Source organism: Topomyia yanbarensis, chromosome 1 (genome assembly GCF_030247195.1).
Source record: "Topomyia yanbarensis strain Yona2022 chromosome 1, ASM3024719v1, whole genome shotgun sequence".
Lineage (NCBI taxonomy): Eukaryota > Metazoa > Arthropoda > Insecta > Diptera > Culicidae > Topomyia > Topomyia yanbarensis.
Genome location: NC_080670.1, coordinates 68,437,877 through 68,462,724, shown reverse-complemented (window position 1 = coordinate 68,462,724; position 24,848 = coordinate 68,437,877). Strand labels below are relative to the sequence as shown.

The 24,848-nt window shown below is 36.0% G+C and overlaps 1 protein-coding gene across 1 annotated transcript in view; it reads left to right on the top strand.

Moving 5' to 3' along the window:
• The window catches only part of LOC131677855 (mucin-2), an 85,593-nt gene that overhangs the window by 40,779 nt on the left and 19,966 nt on the right, over nucleotides 1–24,848 (top strand). The window contains exon 2 of the mRNA XM_058957920.1: nucleotides 16,838–17,121. Coding sequence (XP_058813903.1) covers nucleotides 16,838–17,121 — 284 coding nt within the window. The remainder of the gene's footprint in view (nucleotides 1–16,837; nucleotides 17,122–24,848) is intronic.

Genomic DNA, 24,848 nt, shown 5'->3' with positions numbered 1-24,848 from the left:
TATCTCTTTTGATAATAGTCCGATTTCAACAATCTATATCTATAATATTTTAATCTATATTGTCAATTTCGGCAGATAATTTAAAAACTGCAAAAAAGCCATTTTTACGCATTCAAACATTCATATCTTGGAAACTAAACATCAGAATCAAAAACAAATTAAAAGCGTTCATACTGTTTTTTAGTTCTTTCATTTAAAATTGGTTTGGATAAGATCGGTTCAACCATTGCTGAGAAACACGAATGAGAGTTTGTCCGTTACATACACACACAGACACACACACAGACATTGTCCCAAATCGTCGAGCTGAGTCGATTGGTATATAAGACTCGGCCCTCCGGGCCTCGGAAAAAATCTTGAAAGTTTGAGAGAATTCTATACATTTCTTTTATAAGAAATGTAAAACCCCCTCACATGAAAAATTATCTGCAAAACTTAACGTAGGAGTTAGGTATTTTTTACATAGAATGTGTATGCAAAGTTTGAAATAAACCGGTTAAGTAGTTTTTGAATGGCAGTTAACAACGCAAATCGTGTTTTTCCAGTGATGTTATACAAAAAGCTTTGTCACCGAGTCGTATCACAGAATGTTATTGAAATGATACAATATAATGCACAAAAGTTTTGATCAATTCATCCAAATTTCCAAAAAAATAGATTTTTTTCACGTTGAAACCCTTAGCTCCCCTCCCCCCCCTGGTCCATCAAACGCATATTTGGTCTAATACGAATTTGTTTCAAGTCAGTCGTAATGGTAATTCTCGTAGTAAAAGCACGTTTCACGTTCTGCTATTTTCTTGTTTGACGGCTGAGCCGGAGGAAAGATACTCTACTGTTTGTGTAGTTAGCTATAAGAGGTGTTTTTATCCGGCTTCAACACTTGGCCCTTAAAACGTTTTCAACTTCACAATATATACGCGAACGGAGGTCTTAGTGGAAGTTTCAACTTATTATTACCAGACGCTGGAACTTATATTTTATTCTTTCGTGGATGTGAGCTTATGTATCTCAGTGGCGTGAGCAGGAGTTTTGGTCTTGATGCCGAATATTCATAGAATATTTGATGAGCTCAAAGGGATGTCCTGGACTGGAAATTCAGTTGGGAACTGCAGATTTTAATCATTATTCTTACTGGTTGACTTTTATTTAGTATTTTTCTTTCAAGAATCAAGATGACCTCGATGATTGTTTGGGCTATTTTTTTCTACTACAAAGATTTCGTTCAAAGTTCCAATAAGTTGAAAACGTCTTGAAACAAACAATTTCAGCCAATTCATTCGACACAAAACCAAGCTGTTCCAGGTCCAGCATAGTGTTATTTAGATATTTAACCGACGTGGCGGTTCTTTTCATGTTTCATTACATTAACCTTGTATCAAGCGAAGCAGCTTCTAAGTGTATCACGTTGTTCTATTAAAATTCTTTCAATGTAAAATTACCTACACAAGCACTCGCCAGGTACTGATAAAAGCTGTTTATGTGTTGTTATTAGAAGATTATCAGGACAAGTTTCTTGTCACTGTATAGTGTTGATTGTCATACGGGAATTGTTATATTCGCGTATCACCACACTAAACTAAAGGATTTCGGTCAACTTTTTCCTGTGGTTAACGAGTGATGGCATAGTGTGACTTTGTTACTATAATTGAGGTGATACTCTTTGGTCACGAATATAGACAATACATTATATCGCGGTGTTCGATTTCATTTTCCTCGTGTTTGCCCATCTGCATTTTACACCTTAAGTCATCCGTTGATTTTCATTTATGTTTTCGAGTCGATGGTAAACATTTGGTTTCTAGCACGATGCACCGGGCATACACATCGAATAGGACCAGTCAGTGCAGTTAAGAAGAGTGTGACACTAATTCGAATGTGTGGCTCGGCATGATGAAGCGTTATTTAAACTTTGTTAACACCCACCAGAGAAAATATAAGGGAAGCATGGAGGATTACGGCCCTACACGTTTACTGTTCTTACCAACGGAACTTTTGAAAGATAACTTTGAAATCATCAACAATCTTTTCTGTACTCTTTGCCTACGCTAGTTTTTAAATAACTGAAGATTCAGAAATATATATTTAATCCAACTGGAGTTTCAATAAATCCTAGCGCATAAAAAGCAATGCATTGGTACTACGTCACGAAATTTTTTTTCCGACAGTCTTCACAAAAAACAGTTTGCAGGGCCTGTAAAGTCAAATTCTAATAAATAAAGTCTTGGGGGTACTACAGTCCCGTTACGGAAATTCGATCTTTCGCTTCGACAAACTTCTAAAGCGATTGTTCCCAGTGCTCGAATGCTGATTCGATACTACTTTAGATATTTTCTTCAAATCTTTTACAACATAGAAATTGAAACATAAGATAGCATATGGAATCTGTAGGTTGAATCGATCATAATACCTGTATCTCTATTTTCTGTTCGTGCGTGGGATTACCTCGAAAGATTGAGTGGCGATTAGAAAGCAAAGAATAAACGCCGCATGACTGGTTTGCCATCCATGAGCCGGTACTATATAATGCTAATGGGCGAAAACTAGCGGCGCTTCTAAGCATCGGTTGGCAAGTCAAATTGCATGCACAGCAACAACGAACAGATGCTTCACCCGTAGATACCTGTCGGCCAGCGGGCAATGTTGTGCTGTGACTGACAGTACTTTAATCCCGCTGGGGCGAGTAATGTAGAGCATTTATCTTCACTCTCCATGAACAGGAATTACTTCGGTTTGTGTTTGGGTTCTCGTTCTATGCCACATCTAGTCAGTAGTGCAATAATCTAAACTCACATTTGAAACATATTTCACTTCGTGGTTTCTGGTTCAGCGCCTGGACATTATTCAGTTTAAATGTAATAAATTCGAACGGTATCTGAAATCATCCCAGGTTTCTGATCTACCAAATTGGTAGTGTTGAAGGTTCTTTCGTTTAATTGAAAAAGGTAACTTCATAATTTCTACGAACTGATCGCTTCTATCATTCACCCACTCTAAACCCTTCCTTTCGTTCATGTTCTATAGGTTCATGAGATGATCGGCTGCATAAGAAACATGACAGAGTGGATTCTTCCATTTTCCGTAGGTTCGGTTAACATCGAATTTTTCACCGTACATTGATCCGCTCGGTATCCCACTGCTGGTTCGGAGATTGCGGTTATTTATTTCTGCGCTGACTCCTCAAACTATTCTCAGTCCAACCAAGCGTAGCTCTGACACAGACAGCATGCTTTCAACATCAACGGCGCAACGAGAAGTAATCAAAGTGCCGTCATTGTACACCTTTATTCGATGTACAACGTGAACCTCGTCGCAAAAGGGAAACAGATAAGAAACGTCTATCACGGTCGAAGATGGGCAATTGGCAAAACAAGGAAAAAGAATGACTTCTAAAGAAACGGTAAAGATGAAACAATTTTCACCCCGGCATGAAGTGACGTTCAATAATTTACTCGCCAAAAAATCAGAAACGGTGGCGGTGGTGGTGTTTCTTCTATTTTGATAATCTCATTTTGATATTGCAATACCTGAGCTTGATTCTTATGAACAGAAGCGTGAAGGTTTTGGATTATTGATGAAATTGTTTCAAAAGGTACAGCTCTACCTACTATGCAAAAGATACGATTCTGATGCGTTTAATTCGAGAAAGTGAAGGAGATTGTACTACACAGAAAAAATATTTTGTGATTTTAAATTTATTTTCATGCACATATTTGGAGCATGAATATAACTGTAAAATTAAGTTCCAGCAGAAAGACACGCAACTTGTCGTGCTTTTTTCAGCGATATTTATTGTAATTTTACACGTTGATTGGAAATTACAGTTTCATTAAACGGCAAACCAATGCTCTTGAATATATTTTTAATCCCATATTGCTGTTAAATAAATGACATGTAATACAGTGCTTTTCATAATGATAAAACCACCTATGAAATTCAAGATGCAAAGGAGATATATAATTCTATGATTACTTCTTTAATAGTGGATGAAATTAAATGACAGATTAAGAATATAAGCTCAAGAATTCATTTATTTCATTGCAATACAGATCGGATACAGCATTTTTTTTTTAAAAAAAAAAGGTTTTTCAAAATGATACGACCACTTGCAGTTTTTCGTGGATCATATGATTAAATCAACCAACAAGAATTATGTAATAGTCCGTTACACCACCAGAACGGTTTATAGTCTGAAAGGTACGATTTGGCATACTAAGGATCAATTTCTTCAGTGTTGCCAACTCAATTTCTTTCCACGACTGGACAATAGCATATTTTAGTTCTTGTGGTGTTGAAAATTGACGATTATTTGCGTAAATTAGTCGGACCATTATGCCCCAGAGGTACTCAATGGGATTTAAGTCCGGTGAACAAGCAGGCCAATCCAGAACATCAATTTTTTCCGACGTCAGCCACGCCAATGTCTCAGCGCTTTTGTGTATACTGGCGTTATCCTACTGAAAAATAAGCTTTGTCGTGCGTCTTCTTCAAATCACTGGTAGCAGACTGGTTCTAAGCACATTAATGTAATCAGAGCTTTTCATTTCGTGTGAAACAAATTGGATTTCCAGCTTTCCAGATGCACAAAACGCACCCCAGACCATCACTGATCCACCGCCGAAATTTCTCTTTGAAAAAAATCGTGGTTCCTTTCGCAAATCGCGCCAATAGCCATTAAAGGCATCCGGCCCGTCCAAGTTGAACTTTTTCTCGTCCGAAAAAATCACCTGCGAGAGTTTTACACATTTTTTTGTTAAATGGTTTGAATGAATATCAGACCTCAAAATTCAATAACTTGGTCTTACCTTTTTCCAGTCTTGGGACATGTTCCTATGCGCAAATTCTAGCCGAGCTTCCTTGTGCCGCGGTAGTAATCGTGGAGCGCTATTCATTTTTGCTCGCAGTATGTTTGGCGAACGTTTCAATGCTTCCCAAACGGTCGAAACTGAAGCATTCAATTGAAGTTCAGTCCGAATTTGTGAGCAGCTCATTGTCGAATTCGATGCTCTACTCGCAATTTGACGCGTATCTCTTTCCGAAAGTTTCTTTTTTCGTCCTGGACTCTTTTTCTTACCATACATTGCAGGATTTTTGAGAAAATTCAACACTGCACAATGACTACGTTCAATTTCTCGTGCAATTTTCCGGATCGCCCATCCTGCCTTCCAGAATTTGTCCTTGCTCGTGTTGACTCAGACCTTTCTGCTTACCCATAGTATCAAAATACTGTTAAATAAATAATATAATTCGTTGTCATTGAAATCAACAAAAACTGAACAAGAATATCTAGTGGTCGTATATTTATGAAAAGCAACAGCTACTCACTTTTGCAGCCTCTACGTCGCACGTCAACAAATATATCTTTTTTGAGCCTTTGCTTGTATTTGTGTTATTATTCATCGGTTGTCATCATTCATTTAGAGTTGCTCCACTAGAGTCACGCGAAAATAAAAAAAAATCAAGGATGGTTTTATCATTATGAAAAGCACTGTATTACACGAACGAAAGTGTAAAATCATATGCTTTCTGATGCTCTCATTGAGTGCATCTTATTCAACTTAATTTTCAATCAAATTTTTGATTCAAGCTTTTTATGTTTACATTCGTATTGATTTACATGTCGTTTAATTTTCATTATTTTTTGGTGTGCATATCTCGTTTATAAATTATACATTATACAAGACGCATTTTAAACCATGTACTGATTTTTTTAAAGCTGAATATATTTTTTGCATTGCAAATGCCGCCTCTGACAACTGTTTAAGGTTCGTTGAAATACAGAAAGTTCGAATTCAGTCTGTGTCCTGAACTTCCATTACTATTTTAACGCGTATAACTCTTCTGTTCATTATTAGATTTCCACTGTTGTATTTTCCCACACAGGAGGTTGAAAACAATGCACATAAACAACATATTAGATCCGGACCAAAAATTTATAACCAAATATGTACCATGAAAACCTTATCGTTCGTTTACATTTGTTTATTTTTGTTTGACTACTAAGGATATCTGTATCATAACATAATTTGTTTTGAAAATAGTCATAGTATTCAGGCAAGAGCAGGATTTCGAAAAAGAAAATATGGTAAAGAATAGAATGCCATCACAATATCATTTTATTTAATAGGTTTATATATGATAGTCTCAGTGCAAGAATGGCCCAACTCAAATAACTCAAAATAAAATTTAGGACATTTTTATGTTTCTCTTAGGGGCCGAACACAAATGACGTAGCTTTTTTTCGCCTCCCTCCCCCCTCGTAGCCTTTGGTCACAAAATTCTAACATCCCCCTCGTAAATAACGTTGTATTTACCTATCCCCTCCCCCTCGTCACATGCAAAGCGCCCGGGTGATGAAATAAAAATTACATATGTTTTTCAATTATTTTAAAATGTTTGACGACTTTTATCAACATTTTCATTATAACAGCAAATTGCGTGCCCATTTCATGACAAATATAGTGTTGATAGTTTTGTTTTGAATTTTATATGTCAAGGGGAGCATGAAGACAAGTTTTCTCAGTTCACAATCGTGCAGCTGCCAATGATTCTAAGAACCACACGTTCATCTAAATTACTAAATTTTGTCTGGTTGAATCCGAAGTGAAAATTTAATTCAGCTTCCAAACTAAGTCTACTAGTTAGCAACATTAGCTAACTAATGTAGCAAGTAAAATCCGCATACAAAATCTTTTCGTATTTTTACGAACTTGTAATTTCGCGAATCGTAAAATTTACCTCATGAGAAACCGCATCAAAAGTAACTTGTTTGAATTTAAATTCATTTCTCTTGGGAATGGAAGATCATTAAATTGTTTTCCCTAAACAATGGGTTTTAAACTTAATGCTACGTCGCACAACTTCTGACCCTACCCTCCCCCTCGTCACACTTCGTCACAAATTTGGTATACCCTCCCAACCCCCCAAAATGCTACGTCATTTATGCATGGCCCCTTACATAGAATGTCTGTTTCTCCACGATTTTTGGTTTCCCGGAATTCAGGAAATAAAATTGTATGTCCAGTGATCCCAGAAATACGAAGGAAAACTTTAAAAATGTGTCGTTTTCTTGAAAACAACATAACAAATTCATATAAGGAATGTTTATTGTATAAATCGGACATCTATGTGTGACGATAAAAAGGTGATCGATCCATACATGATGTACATCTAGTTTTTTTAACCTTTATATTGAGGAACTGTCTAGTAGAGACATTGTCAAAAATGTAAAAAATCGAGATTACCTGTGTACACCCGGGGGCGTAGAGTGTTCAAGTATGCAAAATATGAAATGTAGAAGAAAAGAAATAATTCATCGTTTGGTTGATTTGTCCTTCATGTTCAGTTCTTTGAAAGCGTAAAAAAAATTTCATCTGATATCCTCTCATATTTATAAGTGAAAACTGGATGAAACTGTAAGCTTTCACTTTTAAATGAGCCAAAGAGACATTTCTTCGTGAATTGCCACGGACATAATTTGTACTCAATACTTTTATTTTGAATTGTATTAAATTATGCCCAACATTTTATGTGAAATTATGTCTAATGTTATGAATCTATCTGCTGTGTATCAAATTATAAAAAAGAACGATGAAAAGCATACTGTTGATTTTTTTACAAAACTCATAACTAGTACCAGTCCTGCCAATCCGTTATACGATATGGTGGACTACAAGTAATATACTCAAATTAACTTGTTAATAAATTCCAACCAACCAGTTTATACATGCATTTAGATAATTTAGCCTGGATATAAAATGTGAATTGTGGTACTCACTATCACTCACTGATTCCCATACGCATTCGATGAACGATGAAAGCCACCAGATTCAACTTCGTCTTTTCGCTGCCCTCTTTCGTTATTAAATACATACAAAGCAAAACCATGTCTTCTTTCGATTCTACGAAGTAGCAGAAGTAGCGACTTCCGTTTTCCAATGATATGAAAATTAAATCTTGTTTTAATTTTAAATCAGTAATTTTGATTCTCATTTTAATTTCCATTAAATGAAATTATAGCAATGTGCATCATAACTAGAATGCCGCAAACACGGGAAATATGCACACCAATGGTGTTTCAATCGTACAATACAATCACTATCTCGTAACTTCACCAAATCGAACAACGATAAGTTACTAGTGTATTTTAGTTTGCCTAGCAATATGTTCAATATCGAAGGGACCAATGTCGTTCTCAATCTCAAAGTAAAAACGAGTGTGTGAAGGAAATAATGAAATTAAATTTACACGCATGCTTTGGTCGTTGTCTCATTTACGTTTTCGCAATATTCTAGTGGTTTAGAAAGTATCGTCGCTCTCTCGTTATTTTCGCCTGGTTTTGGTGAATAAAAAACATTTTTCGACTCTGCTCACTATTATGATTGAGACGGTATACCGAACGCCCTTGACTGAAAAGATACAAACTAACAAAACAAGGTTGTATACAAGTTTTGCTGTAAAAACTGTAGCTTTTGCTACATAGGAATGGTCGAAAACAGATTAGATACAAGGCTTAAGTTTAATATGATCAAATTAGAGATGCTATAACAAGCAAACACCAATAATACTAAAAAGATCAATGAGTAGAAAGAAAAGACGTCTCGTACACGCACATCGCTTGATCTCGAAAAATGTCAATAATAAACCGCAGCATCCATACCAAAACATTAACATTTCTCGAAATATGTCACATTTCCAACACGCCTAACACTCAACAGAAGAGTCGATCTTGATGGACTCAACAGAGCATATGCGACAGTGATACACAGTATACACACTATATACGTAGCAATATTGGTAACAGAACTATTTCAATTCCACAATTACCATTCTGTCAAAAATTTCGATTATTTACCACGTAAAGCAATCGCCCAAAGAAAATGACCCAATAAGTAATATGCACAGACCATCTACTACCCACCACAATTATGTTTAAAGACATTATGCTTAGAAAAGCCACTTTGTGAGAAATGACCAAGTAGATTGTAAATGTAACTGTTTCATATTCCCCTGAATTTGACGTAATTTCTGCATCGAAACGTCAAAATAATCATAACTTAAGTTGTTGTAATAACACAGAGACTGATTAGCCGAAATAATGTCCGCTTGAAAATACCGTATAGTCGAAAGCGTATAATTATCGAGCCAAACTAGTCGGAATTCACTCTGGTTTCTAGTTATTTTCTGCCTAAATACTAGCAGAAAGCAACCAGAGTTTTGAATTTTTAACAGGGTAGATTGGATAGAACAAATTTTAAAAATAGAAGCGAGGCTTTGATTGTGTAATTTGAGAATTTTTAACTAATGTTGTTAATGTACCAAAACATCATAATTTCATTTAATCTGTACATGTTTTTGCTTTAACGAAAAAAAAATTTAAGCATTTAAGTCCATAGCAGGAAATATTTGGACCGAACCTGTGATCGAATATGCTTTGAGTTGCTTGATTGCATACACAATCGTCGTATCAAAATCACCGATGGCGAGTGTTAGAAATATATAGGATGACAAGGCACTCGTAATGAAGTGCGGAGTAAAAAGATGCATTTTGACTCTCTCTCTCTCTCTCTCTCTCTCTCTCTCTCTCTCTCTCTCTCTCTCTCAAAACAGCGATCCTAATTTCCTACCACCCCCCTTCCCTTACTTTTTTCATTGTGATGTAGAACAAAATGTGATATATGCATGCATTTTACCAGCAGGGTTCACACTCCTTCCTCTATTATAAACATATTTCTTGAGCGTTTTTTCAAAACGTCATATCTGCAATGAGTTACTCTCTGTTTATACTTTCTCTTTCGATTTTTACGGCGTCACTATAACACTTTTCACTTATTTTACAGTACAGATCGAAAGACGGTGTTTTTAGCTAGCATATTATGCAAAGAGCTGAGGGATAAATGTTAAAGTGACCGAATTATTAACAGAAGAGAAAGTAAACAAAGAGAGTAACTCATTGCAGATATGACGTTTTGAAAAAACGCTTTTCTGCAATGAGTTACTCTCTTTGTTTGCTTTCTTTTCTGTTAATAATTCGGTCGCTTTTACATTTATCCCTCAACTCTTTGCATAATATCTTAGTTAAAACCACCGTCTTTCGATCTGTACTGTAAAATAAGTGAAAAGTGTTAAAGTGACGCCGTAAAAATCGAAAGAGTAAATAAACAAAGAGAGTAACTCATTGTAGATATGTCGTTTTGAATAAAAAGCTCTAGATTTGTTGGAAGATGGATGCATTCACTGTGAAAAATGCCTAAAAATGCTGTGGCATGCAATGTAGCGCTAGAAACACCCATTTAAATTCATTTTTGGAAACTCCAATAGTAATCGAAAGCAAATTTCCCCAAACTTTATGCTATTGGTAAATTATCGCAGCATGAATGGTGGCATCCAAAATACTATCAAAAGTTAGGGCGCTCAATTCAATTTGGTTTAACGTAGACCAAAGAATCGACGTCATCCTTTCATTAAATTGAATACATTTTTTTCTTAACAAAAACACCATTTTTTCTTGCTCATTTTGTTATTGGACTTTTTTTCCTGGAAAAGTGATTATAGCATAACCTTCCGGCAGTCGCGCTAGTGCACTGAGTGCACGCTGCTCTGAAAATCTAACGAAATCGCCTTAGGGCACCAGCGGCTGCTCGTTCGGTGGACCATAAGCGCGACTTACGAAGGGATAAGCATTTTTTTATTCGGTGTGGCACAAAGATTATGCAATACCCGCCGTGAATAACGAAATATTTCGTACAATATTAAAATGGCCTCACATTAGGTAAAGGTCCTATTGTTTGCCGTATTAGGGAGGGTAAACCACTATTTTATTAACTACTCGGCCTAAATCGATGAAATGCGTATAAAATGGCATCGACAGCTTTGCTTCGCTCTTAAGATCCAATATAATAACACAATTGCCCTGAAAATTGGAAAATGCTCGAGTTTGAACACAACGAAAACTCGAATTGAGTGCACCTCTTTTATCGCCCTACCGCCCTTCGATCCAATGCGTTGAGCGAAGATAGCAGACGAACCTCAACCAACGGATTTGGTAGGGTGATAATAGAAACAGGGCGAGATTAGGCTCAATACCCTAGCATTAAACAACTAAAAATCATAAAAACGCTTAGTGCTAGTTTCAAGATTGTGTTTTTTACTCTCACCTGGTCTCTCTCTCTCCCGACGTGACATTCTTGCCGCGTCATACCGACATTTTCAAGATTTCTTTTTTAGACCCAAACATCTATCGAGCAGGAAAAGAACACTGTCTGTGCTTACAACATCAGAGATGTATCAAGCATCTTAACATCTCATAGTTTGATAAAATAGGATCGAAAGCCTTTTGCTTTAAAGTATCACATTCCCAAACACCTTCCACTACAACATTGATGCTATTTTCGGACTTGAAATAACCCTAATTACCAGCTCATTACACCGAGATTGTTCGTGTTCTGCATGCAAACAGAACTTCTAGCCTATTTTCGTTTCCCAGCAGAGTTGGTTCAGTTTCATGATGCGATCGTGAGAACTCTTCAACATCTCGTATGGCCATGAGACGAGTGAAGCGAAACGAACCGAACGGGACGCATTCCGGTAAATGCATGTCTCATGAGAAAGCTACGCGACAGTGACACATGATTTATCCCGAAGCATTATACCTCCTCCCCACCCAAAGTATAACACTATTTTTAGCAAATGAACGCGTGCACCGAAGATGATAGAAACGTGCGTGAACCAAACAAGAGCTGTGGGGCAGAAGGGCAATTTGTATACCTTTCAGGAAAACGTCGCGTACAGTCGAGGAAAGCCGAATCGCGAATTTATTGATTCAAGAAATACGCAAGTAGGACATATGGATAAAATATTGACGTCTATACATCAAGAGATTGAGACGATTTTATCTTCAGTTGTTTGCAAAATGCATATGTTGTAGAGTTGTTGATATTGATGTGGCGTTTGCGAAAACGGTGTTCCAAAAACACGCTAGGTACAGTAGTAACGAAAACGAACTTCCAAATTGTACCACTCCCTGCAACTGGTTCAAAGGCATCAGCTTTGGGTCATATCATCACCAGCGCCGGTTGGGGGCAAACAGGTTTTCGAGAGGAACCGTAATCTACACATAACTATTTAATTGTGGCCTGCCACTGTCTTGCTACGAGAAAAGTGGATATAAAAAGGCAAGTACAGACAACAAACAGTAACGAAAAAATGCACCTCACGGCACGGTTAGTATCTCCAAACCTGTACTTACTATATACGGTCAGATCGGGAAAGAAAACCGGCTGGCGCAACATAAAAATGGGAATACTTCTTCACTGCCTGAATCGATAATGTTACAATCGCAAACTGCCGCATGATTTAATGCTGCTACTCAGCATATCTCGACATGTTCCATAAGGGCAGCTGGGGTTTATGGACATCTTCACTTTTAGCTTCAATAACTTCATCGAACAAAATAATTATGTACCCCATGTTACCCTGCTTACGTTTTTTTAAACTAACGGTTTATTTGATCACCGACGCGTCGCGTCGTGGACCAGCGCACAAAAATGGCATAGTATCAGCCTCTTTGTCATTTTCCTTCGCTCTTCCAATACTTTGCGTTTCACTTCTGCTGATGGCATTTACCTCATATGTTATTCAATACTGCAACATTTCCAATCTTGCTGCCCCATAAACAAAATTCCCCCGGTATAGCAAGTGTTCGTTCTCTCGTGAGTTAACGACCTCGCTCGTTTCGGTGGTGCATAGTCGCGGCCCGCGTATGGAAAACAAAGAAAAAATATCCGATTTAACATCTGATCCCAAACGGCCGACCCGGCTGGGACTTAGAAAACGTTTATTTATCTTTACGAGTTAAATTCACTTTAGATAATTTGAAAAGTGTATATCCCACCAGAACCATAACTCAATAAAACCAGTCAAAAAAGGTTCAGTGGTTGCACTATGCCATACAGCCGTTTTATTGCCCAGTGTGTAAATGAGAGACCATGTATGGTGAAACTATGCATACTTCAGAGGATGATTTAAAATTGTTCCGCTCTAAAGCATTGGCGGTCATTTGCTTTACAAATGAGGGTGCTCTGTGCGTGCTGTATTTCGTATAGAACGTACTTTTTTTTTTAAAAAAAAAAGAACGCTGCACTTTATTTCACCAAAAAAATATGTCACGCTGTTTATAGGGCTAACGAATAAATTCAATACCACTTAAACTCCATAGTAAAATAGTGTTTCAACGAGACATACATCTACGGAAAAATTATTATAGTGTCATAATCTACAAGCAAAACAGTCGAGCCATCGCTACAAACCTTGGCTTGTAGATTGAAATTAATTATAATTATTGTCTAACATATGTAACATACCATGCCCAAGTGTTCTCTATGTAGGAAACGGAATTAGCACAGGCGAACCCGTAATAGAGATCAGATTCAGTGAATCTGAAGTACATATGAAATAATCGAGTGTCACTGCCGAGATATGCATAAATTTCAAAATTGCCTAATCTCTCGCATTCATCAATAAAAACTACAAGTGACACAAGAGTTGTACAAATTGTTGACGTAGAACTATGCCACCAAAAGTAAAATATTTTGAACCACATTAAAATTTCGTTTTTTCTTAAATTGCTCGATTTTTTTTGTAAATCATGTATTAGTTGAATAGTTGGGACCTTTAAGAATGTATTCTACCATAAAACCTTAATTTTTGCTAGGACAGTCATCCAAAATTTCAGAGGAAAATTCCGCATCAAAATCGCGGGTGAGATGCCGCACACGATGGCGGAGGATGCGTAGGCAAAATGTATTTTTTCACGTAAGAATGTCATTAAACTAACATTTGCGTCAGATATAGGCATTTGATAAAGTATATACACAAACTAACGAACTTAACACAGTGACATATATGATCATTAGTCTATTTATCTATATATTTAAACGGGCTATATGTATCTAAGTATTGGTTACTTCAGTTAATTCACTTAGCTGACGACACTTAATCACGAAAACATCAACGAGAGCCAAATACAACTTTTGTTCATCATTTTTCAGTCTGTGAGCACGGTGCGGCGTCTCACCCGCACATGCGGCATCTCTCCCGCAATGACTTTTCTTTTTGGAATGTTCGTGGAAATTCAATGAATTTTTTATGACGAAAACTATTTTAGTGTATTTTAGATACTTATCGTAATTGATGAAAATGATTTTATCAAATATTGTATGGGCTCATCCATAAATGACGCAGCATTTTTTGAGTGATTTCTGACACCTCCCTCCCCCATCGTAGCATTTCGTCACAAAACTCTGAATACCCCCCTGGTAATTACGTAGCTTGAGGGTAACTGTCCCCCCCCCTTGTCAGCGTAAAAAATAAAAAAAATAAAAAACGATGTTAGTTAGACGAAATGGATAAGGTTCTCGTGACATCCGGTCAACCCCTATTCCCCTTTAAAAAAGCTACGTAGCATGACATGACCCCCTACCCCCCCTGTCGTCACACATCATCACAAAATACAAGACTCCCCCCTCCCCATATAATGCTACGTCATTTATGGACGAAATGCTAAGATGGGGGAGGGGGTGTTAGAAATCACTCAAAAAATGCTACGTCATTTATGGATGACCCCTTTAGATGTTTAATAACAAACGAAATATACTATTTTCGTATAGTCTTAGTATGATTCGCATGTTATTCGAAATTCCAAACTGCAAACTCGTTCCCGACAAACGAAATATGACAATCCTCACTACACAGGATGGTTATCTGGAATCGGTACGAGCATTGACTTTGAATATATGCTGATTTTCTTATTTTGACTTTATGAAGGATAATGCCGAACTGTTTCTTGAATTGCTCGTCCTACAATCAATGATCTACGAATACAGTTCAATTTATATTACATTATTCCCAATAAATAGAAAATTACAAATGCAACATAAAAGTTGTGAAAAACTCTACGAAGTACCTCAATTTTCACTGATTCACGCTCTGAAAAATAGTTCAAATTGGCAGAAAATTAGAATCGTGTTAAATAGAGCTCAATATTGTTGTAATATACAAACTAAACAGTTGTGAATTACACCTTTCATGATGACCGAATAAACATATCAAATTCGTATTCACAGTGAAAGGCGCAGGTGTAAAAACAGCCGTCAAGACACAGAGTTCCAATTTGAAGATGAATCGATTCCGGTACTTTACAAATTTAAAAACACTTGGTTCCGGTGTTTGCTGAAGTAAGAATGAGCTGGTGTCGAAAATGAAGCGTAAATCCCGATATCAGGTGGGGATGCTTGATTCATCGCACTGCATGTTTCTCAACAAGCAGCTCTCAGCTATCAAATCATTATGAACTCACTGTTAAAGGGATATTATCAATATGAAATATGAATTACGAACAATTTTTTGAAGGGAAAGCGAAGCTTGAGTTAGTTGCTTGTCTATGAAACATAGAACTTCTCAAAATGCATGAATTTCAAAAATTCACTGATAGTTTTTTGTTATGTTTAATAATGAAGGATGTACGAATTCTAATTACATCATTTTCGAATTGACAACCGGAACGGTCAATAGATGTACTTGAAAGAATGCCTTCAAATGTGTTTACTTATAGTTCAGAGGTCGAAGGTATTGATGCGAAATTCATGCTCTCTTGCAATATAACGGGTGCTTTCATGTTTATAAATAAAAACTAAAAAACTTAAAAATTGCCATTTTCGGCACTTTTTGATCATTGTGCTGATTATTACGAACTATGTTAGTAAAAAAATAAATAAAACTCAATGAAATAGACAACTAATGCAACTTTTTTGATACCTATATTTTATCGAAATAAAACATTGTTAATTCAATGAAACTGTGAAAATTGCAATATTTTCAAGTGACTTCTGCCAGTGGTTCCGGTTAGAATTTGAAAGAAGTAGCTCAAATTTCTTGTTTTCACTTATATTTTTAAAATTCGCCCCACCTCCTCTGGCTACGTGCATGCGCAAAGAAGATTCTTCTAGTTTTTTTTAATCAAAAGTTCATCGACTTAGGTGTTGGGTTTTATCTAAATATTATCATTTCATTTTGAAAGCGGTTGATGTTGTGATCCCTGTAAGTTCTTCAATAGCTCGATCATACTTCAATAACTTTGTTATTCGCTCAATAGAAATACGAATACGGTCTACCTTTAGTTGAAAAAACAGTGTCATTATATGGCTTCGCCGTAAAGATAGCTGATTAAAAATCCTACCTTAAGTGTGACGGTTTCCAGTTTCGTTTCAAGCTGCACTCCAAAAAAAAAACAAACATAAACATTCTGCCTACCAACATCGACCGAATCCTTATCAAATGCACTTGCCCTCTGCTTTGAAATAGACGTATCAATTTTCAAATGCCTTAAAGTGTCATGACAAATGATTACCAATGTGTATTGACAAACTGATAACCTTATGCATGGTGTGGCTGGACGGTTCGGTTGGGAATTAATTTAAGCATCTTAGCGATAAGTAATACTTATGTGACGTAATAATGAATGCGTTTTGCCTATCGCATACAGTGTCGTATACAAACAAGATTGTTTGGTGAATGAAACGTGTCCGCCGATCCGTAATCGAAGAAGTGCTAGCTTTAAGTCTCGGTACAAATTTCATATTGCAATTTCAACTCCGAAGCACTCTTAATACATTGTATAGAGGACAGATATATTCATGTTCAAAATAATGATAACCAGTGCGAGATAAAACTGGTACTCCAATAGACGACACTGTTGGCATCCACTTTATATAACATTTATTACTTCAAGAATACAACGCGACTTCACACGAAACTACAGTATTTTCTTTTCTCCTTTTTATAGCTGAAAGTGACCTCGTAATATTCGCTCAAATAAAAACCCACTACAAAGCGAAACATCCCATTGATACCGGTCTGTTCACTGCGGAATCACGCTCAGAAACACTACAAGAGCTGTATGATGCAGCCGCCAAGACACCGGTTCCGGCAATGGTTGAAATCGACCGGCTCGTGGGCCAGAACGGAGCGGAGCGTCGTAGTTCGGAGGCCTTCATGTGCACACCGGTTCTGGGACGAACCCGACGAAAACATCGTGCTAAAGTTGACATGGACATTGAAACTAGATTGGTAAGCGTTAAACCGGGGAGAAAACTGTGTATTGTAAGGGATTTTGATTAAAAATCCACGAGGACGCGACCAAACATTACCACATAGAATAAACTAATGTAGGGTTCCTGATGTTTAGGTTAGAACACTTCGAAATGAATATTCTTTTAAATGACACGGTTTGTGGGTCGATGATCATTCCTTTATCTCTCATGGGGTTCATTATATATCAACACTATTATAACTAGTACTGATTTCGTTTTTAGATCAGAATCGCTCTAGGTTCACTCGAAACTGTCATTTTATATGCATACGATTTTGTAAACATTTCAGCTAACTTAGAGCAACTCGAATATAATGACAGATCTCGCGCAATGTTGTAATGGATTCCTTATTATTTACACCCAAAACGAAACTACAACACCAATTACACAATATTTTAAGCCGTGAAAAACATATCCGTGATCCCCCGTGATACTCACAATATGCGTATGCCACACATGACAATAACCTGTGCATATAAAATTATTTCTCGTCTCATTTGCTATCTTTGCGTGTTTTATAGCGTCGCACTATGGGAAGGTTCCATACAAACAGGAGGCCCAAAATATTTTGCCTCATATTCAAAACATTTAAAATTGGATGGTGTATATCATAACTCAAAATCTGAGGAAAAATTGCACAGCTCTGCAGCGAAAATTTTCATTATTTTAAATATTTAGTGCACATTGCACGCAATTTATCGTATAAGATGAAACTATTTTTCGCGATTGAAACTAAATCTTTCGGTATTTTGCCGTATATAGCACGAATATTTCATGTGGATTAGCTTTCGTTCATCGAACAAAATTTTTATATTCGATCTTTTAGGAATGATGTTTGACAACATGTATTTTTTATATTAAATAGATCGATCTGGTAAAGTCGACTTTATTTCGAAGTACTCAGAACTATAGAGTACTAGAATGGCTGTGATATTTTTTGTTCATGGCATTTACGGATAATATTTACAGAAGCTATATGCGCTCTCGTAGTAACTAATTTGTAGTAACACGACTCATTTTTCTGAAAAAAAATATAGTGGGGATTCTTTGGCAAAAACCGTGATTAGCGCAAAATAAATGTTTTGGGTTGATGACGAATCCATTTCGTCAATAGCAAGGATCCTAAAACATCGAATGAAAAATAACGTGTAAAAATACAAAAACTTTGGTTCGATGAACGAAAATGAAATCATGCTACTAACCAAAGCATCATGCTATATACAAACATTTAATACAATAACGAAAAACGGTAAATTTCGTGCAATGTACACTAAATATGTAAAACTATAAAAAAAATTGTTCTTCAAGTCGACATGTTTTTAGTTCGTGAAAGAAACGATTTACAATGCACGAAAATGCTCGGATCTGCGAATGAACGATTTACGAATAAATTCGTTCAGCAATATTAAATTTTTGTACTTAATTGCTTTGGAAATTTTTAGGAAAACTATCGTTTAAATTACGAAAGACGCTGGTCAATATTAGAAAGACCTTTGTATATTTCATCAAACAATTGACTTATGAAACCGATTCGTAATAAGCCTACGAAAATCATTTTATAGTTTTTAGGAACAAAGCTCGGAATAAAAAACATTTCCTTAGAACTAAGAATGAATTATCACATGTACGACAAACTCGTATATTTTACGAAAGTGCTCAGATAACTACGAGAGCTTTTGATAAAAGTACTCTATGATTACTTTTGATTTTGTTACAAGGACTTGTTAGCCGATTTTTTAGCGAATATCAGATTTTTGGCTTCAAATTTCTACTAAAAATTCAAAAATCGAAAAAAAGTTGAGGTATGGCTAAATTCAAACACCTTTTCCAGAGCTTTATCTTAACTTTATATTTTTAACGGTCAGGCTCATTTTCCAGAAATCATTTAATTATTTTATTTTCAACTTTGGTTTACCAGCTGTTGGTATAACAGTACACTCAGGTTTTTTACGCGGTTTTTTTCCGCGCGGTATTTTTTACTCGTTTCTTTACGCGGATTTTTTGAATTCACGCGATATTCATTTACGCGGATTTTTGAATTTACGCGATATTCATTTACGCGGATTTTTTAATCTACGCAGTTTTCATTTCCGCGGATTTTTGAATTTACGTGGTATCCATTAACGAGGTTTCTATCAACGCGGATTCTTAAATTTAAGCGGTCTTCATTTACGCGGATTTTGAAATTTACGCGATTTTCATTAACGCGGATTTTGAAGTTTACGCAGTTTTCATTTACGCGGCTTTCATTTACGCGGCCTGTCTCCCCCGCGTAAAAAAACCTGAGTGTATTATACTAACTTTTCACCCAGATTACTTACTATGTTTTTTACCATCTATTTTTGGATCCAATTTGTCCTTCAATTATTTTCTTTTGTTTAATGATACTTAAAATAACTAATTAAGTGCGACTTTTGGCACTGCATCGTAATGAATATTTAGTGCTTGGCCCTAGACTAGAAATCAAAATGTAAATGTAAGGCTCGCCTGGTCATTATGAGTACCATAATATACATTAAGTACCGCCAATTTTTAAAAAGTACGTGTCAAATTCATTGTAATTTACTTAGAGAAAAGATTTTAAGTACAGCGCATTCTTATGTCAAATGCGTAAAATATTTCAATTACCATCAATATGTACATTAAATACTTTAAATAATAACACATCAACAATAATTATATTAACCCTCTGGAGTTCGCGCAAATGGCTCACTGAACGAGCAGCCGCTGGTGTCGTAAGACGATTTCGTAAGATTTTCAGAGCGGCGTGTACTCAGTGCACTAGCGCCGAGAGACGGAAGGTTAAGTACCTTGTTAAGTACAACACAAGTATTTTTAAATACGTTCATTAATTACTCTAATTACATTCAAAATACATCGGTATTTTCATATACTACGCACTCAAACCTGCTAGTGCAACGTTTTGGCAACACTTGTTTTCAAGCACGCTATGTTATCAGCCTCTTGCAATGATATGGCGATGTACAGGCTTTGACAGTAGTCAACATATGATGGATTTTACATTGGTTTGTTCTGATTTTTACAACGGCAGATGTCGACTAGGAAAAATGTCCGCTTAGCAGAGCCCTGCAATTTACTCTCAAGAGTTTCATTTAAAGACAGATTCTCTCTGCCATTCTCTAATGCGATGTTCATCTTTATATCGATGATTTTTCGAATATTCAGAAGTAAAACTGCGTTGTTCCCTTTTCATATTTAAACCAATGACTATCGAACTAACATCCCGTACGCTACAAAACTGGTCTGATAAACACTTTGCACATTTGTTCCAAAAAACTAGCATTACCAGCAACCTAATTTACCAAGGTTTTTGCTTACCCGGAGCATTTTTGATGGCATCTAACCCCGAGAATAGGTATATTAGAAGCCCTTCTGCTATATTCATCGTGCCCGTACATTTAGCCCACAGACTGCTCATTGTAGACAAAGCAAACTTTCCACTAATACAAACATTAATACAATGAATCACCCCGCTGCGGAGAAATCAGAAACTCACAAAAAAATAATAATCTGTAATACAGTACACCACAGTTGGCTGAATGATCACCAGATTGGAAATTGGCACCCACAAAATATTTAACGAATAGCGAAAATATTTAACAAATGAAATCAAACGTTCAAGCACAGTGAATAGGCATCCACAATCGAACAGATGTATTAATAAAACTTATGTAAACATTTGAATGAATATATGTAGTAGACCGGCAACAATTTTGACTTTTTTTTTGGAACACTGGTAATTCGAATGGTAACTGGTAATGATAATCATATGGAAAATATGAGCTTTTTCCGATAGCTCTATTTCCCAACAAGAGGTTTCAAGTTTCTATAGTAATAAATATGGAAACTCGGAAATAAAAACTTAAATTCCAATAAAAAATTCACAGTAACTCTGCGTACCTCAAAACTTACGATGGCGTAGATTATTTTATAACGAATAGCTTTGTTGAAGATCGCATATTGATTGGAGGTTCCCATAAAAAGTTGTTTAACTGTGAAGACCAACCAATTTTGTTTTACATTTCCTCTTCTTAGCATGTGCGATGAATAGAGGCAACATATAACTTTATATGAGAATATATTTTTAATGAAAAATCGGATCAATTTGCAGTATTCGGCAATGTTGATCCTTGCACCTTAAGCTATATATCTGCAGATTTTGGGATGTACAAGATGATACTGGCATTTTGTACTGAATTTATTGTTTCAATTGCATATTTTTCATATATTTTCACATATAAACTTGAATACTCTTCTGAGTGAATTAGTTTTCGAAAAAAGCTCATATTTGACAAGTGCTATGTGAAGCCAATTACCGTTTGATTTAACAGTGTTCCGAAAAAAGTAAAAATTGTTGCCGATGATGGAAAGTGATTTGCAGTTGATTTCGCACTACTTGCCCAAAATTTCAATGCGATGTGTCAATCTGTTGGAATGGATCATTTCAAAGCACTACAAAATCAACAGCAAATCGCTTCCATTTGAAATGTGTTTCACATTGCTTCTAATAGATCTTGCATTTAACTATATACGTATTCCTTGCGGTATATCCTATTATGAATTACCTGAGAACAAATAATTACATAATAAATTAACCACAAGTAAAATATGCAATACTCACGTTCTACATTACTTCGGAAATGCAAGTTTTCCATTTTTGCTCCTATTTCCGAGCATACGTTTGTAGTCGATTAAAGACTTCAGTGTTTTGACACTTGTAATTAATAATGGAACCACTTAAATTCAATAGATTAGTACAGTGGTGCGAATTCAAGAGATATTCATTTCAATTTAAAGATAATTTCTATTAAATAGCTTTCTAAGACTAGGTCATTCTGATACGAGTTATAAATCCTTAGAAAATCAATGCTAAATCACTTCAATTGTTAGTTAAACAAACTGATTTAAGTGCAACATCATTTGAATTAGACGTGACAATTTTTTACTTCGTAGTCTAAAACAAAAACACCGCTACATCCAATGAGGTATATATAGGTGTGGCAGAACACACGGTTTGCTAGTGATGGCAACCAAAAATATGTAAACAATCCAGAAGCACAACGGGTCGACGTCATAGCGTTCTCACGATTCAATGGGAGCGGATCGACCGGTATGACCAAGGCAAGTCGATTTATTCTGTGATCACTCACACCACTCATGTAAGATTCATCTTACAAATACCAAAGAGCCATCTTTGCCATACTTGTATATACCACATTGCGCTACATCAGCCTATCCCAATTAGAGGTATAACTATGTCGATCATTTTGAAATCTCTATTAACCTTTCTATTCCCGTTAAAAAAGAAAAGGATCTGAATTATTTCGTGATAAAAACAAAATATTTTGCACTGCAAAAACCGATTGAGGTTAGGTATTTCGTGATGAAAACAAACCAAGCTCCTTTGACTTAATTTTGCATTTGTGGTTGTATATGAAGTGTCAGAAATCTTAATGTAAGCAGCTGTCAATTCAATCAAACTCACCCACTAAACCAAATGACGCCAGTATCTACTACTTTGAATGGCCTTTCAATTTTTACACGAGTTCGTCGCCTCAGATCGACGTTTGTTCCCAATGGTTCACTTTTTGGCACACTAGTTATCATGTTCACAATTACAAAAGAAAATTGTAGAAGTTTCGGACGATAATAGTTTTACGGGTGTAATAAGATTTTTTTTGCCTTTGGAGAGTTTGATTTTTTTTGTCGTAACTTAAGGCTTAATCGCTAGCACCTCATTCCATGTATTATATCCATCAAGGAGGTCTTGGTGTTTATTTCATAATTTATCTTTAAACTCGTTTCCCAAAAGTTACGTTGTAAATATTAAGGTGGGGCACAGTTGTATGGAAAAACGAAAACTTCGCCACATCAAGTAAGCACAAATCTTTTTGGTTTCATTTTGGATCACAACAAACTGTGCAAAATTAGGGGTGTGTTGGTTATGACCTGGCGTGGCACATTGCGTTTAAAATTCAAGTGGAAAATATGGTTTTTTGCATTTTTGTTTCTAGACGCCCCAGATTCACCTTAAGAATACTACCTATAATGTATATGCTGCTAATGCATATTTGCCGAAGAAAATATGGTGCTAAAATGTGCCTGGAATGTGATAGATTTTCAAAATGGTTAGAATTGAATGCAAAATCTCAGTTTATTTGACGACACTGCCAGTATACCAATGGTAGAATGGTAGGTAGAATTAACAGTAAAATAATATCGTAGTTTTTTTCGCTTCACCGAATTCGTACATTCAGATGAATTATTCAAAAGCATTTGCCCAATTTCATAGACGTAGTTAGATGACGAGGGAGCGGGGTTTACATACAGAAACAGAAATAGAATTTCATATGAAATATGATAAGCTGAATCATTCGAAATCGCTTGCTATTATGTTTGTTAGGAGGATATTTACGATACTATTCGATTACTCAAAACAAGTATTGCTGGTAAACTAGGTTTCTTGTGAATTTCTTGTTTAAATCGGAGATTAGTTCCTCGCTTCTTTTAGCCACATCAATGGAAAGGAGCATACTAGACATCGATATCATATTGACTCTACTACCATTAACCCATTATTGCCCAACCTAGTATATATAGTAGGTGCTAAGAATAACTCCTATTACTCAATTAATAACGCAGAACAGGCATTATCAACGAGTTAATATTGTTCATATACTTTTGCAGAATATGTTTAGAGAAGTTAGAGTGGTTAAACCGGTGTTTATGTTTTGTTTTTAATAAATTTTCACTTAAGGGGTTACACATTTTTGTTAGGATGAAAAAAATCGAATTTTTGTAAATTAGATATTCTGAAACTAAATACGCTGAGGAAAATTTTCTCAAAGTTTCATTACGATCGGAATACTACAACTTAAGTTACAGCTATTCATAGATCGCTACCCATTCACCACTTGTAGGCGGTACGTAGTGTTTGATACGCTAGACCGTTGACTCGCTGCACCGACAGCAAAACTCGATTATCTCGGAGTTGAATTTTGTTGAAAAGTTCATCCGCGGCGATCACGATATCTCAGGAACCGATTAACCGATCAATCTTAAATTTTCACGGGTTGTTCCTTATAATATCAGCTACTTTGAGTACAAAAATAATTTTACTGGAATGACCACATCATTTTCCTTCAATCGGAAAACACAATTTGTGATGCGCGTGAAAAATAAGTTGGGCAATAATGGGTTAATCTAAGTGAGAGCAGAGGAGATACATTAAGGCGCTAAACTTCTTTTCTACTATACATATGAGATTGAGCAAATGTGTTTGGATAATTTGACAAACCAACTCGATAATAATTCAATTATTTCAGTTTGAAACTCTATTTCTGCTTATGAGTATAATACTCTTCGCCCAACTACTCTCCCTCCTCCACTTTCATCATCTTACAAAGTCTATGAAATTGGGTTAATGCTATTAAATGACTTATCAGAACATGCGAATTCAGTAAAACAAAGAACTACGAAGATATTTCCGCTTGAAGTATGACTACCAATGGAACTCCGGCAGTGTTGTTAAAATAATAGATTTTTGCCATTTAGTTCAAACCACCAAACTTTAAACAGCTATAACTTTATTTATTTCTAGAACAAAGACTCCTCCTGCAAAGTCGTTGGGCAAGTCCTGGTTATACTTTCGTTTAACTAGTGTTTAATTGTGTTGAACAAACG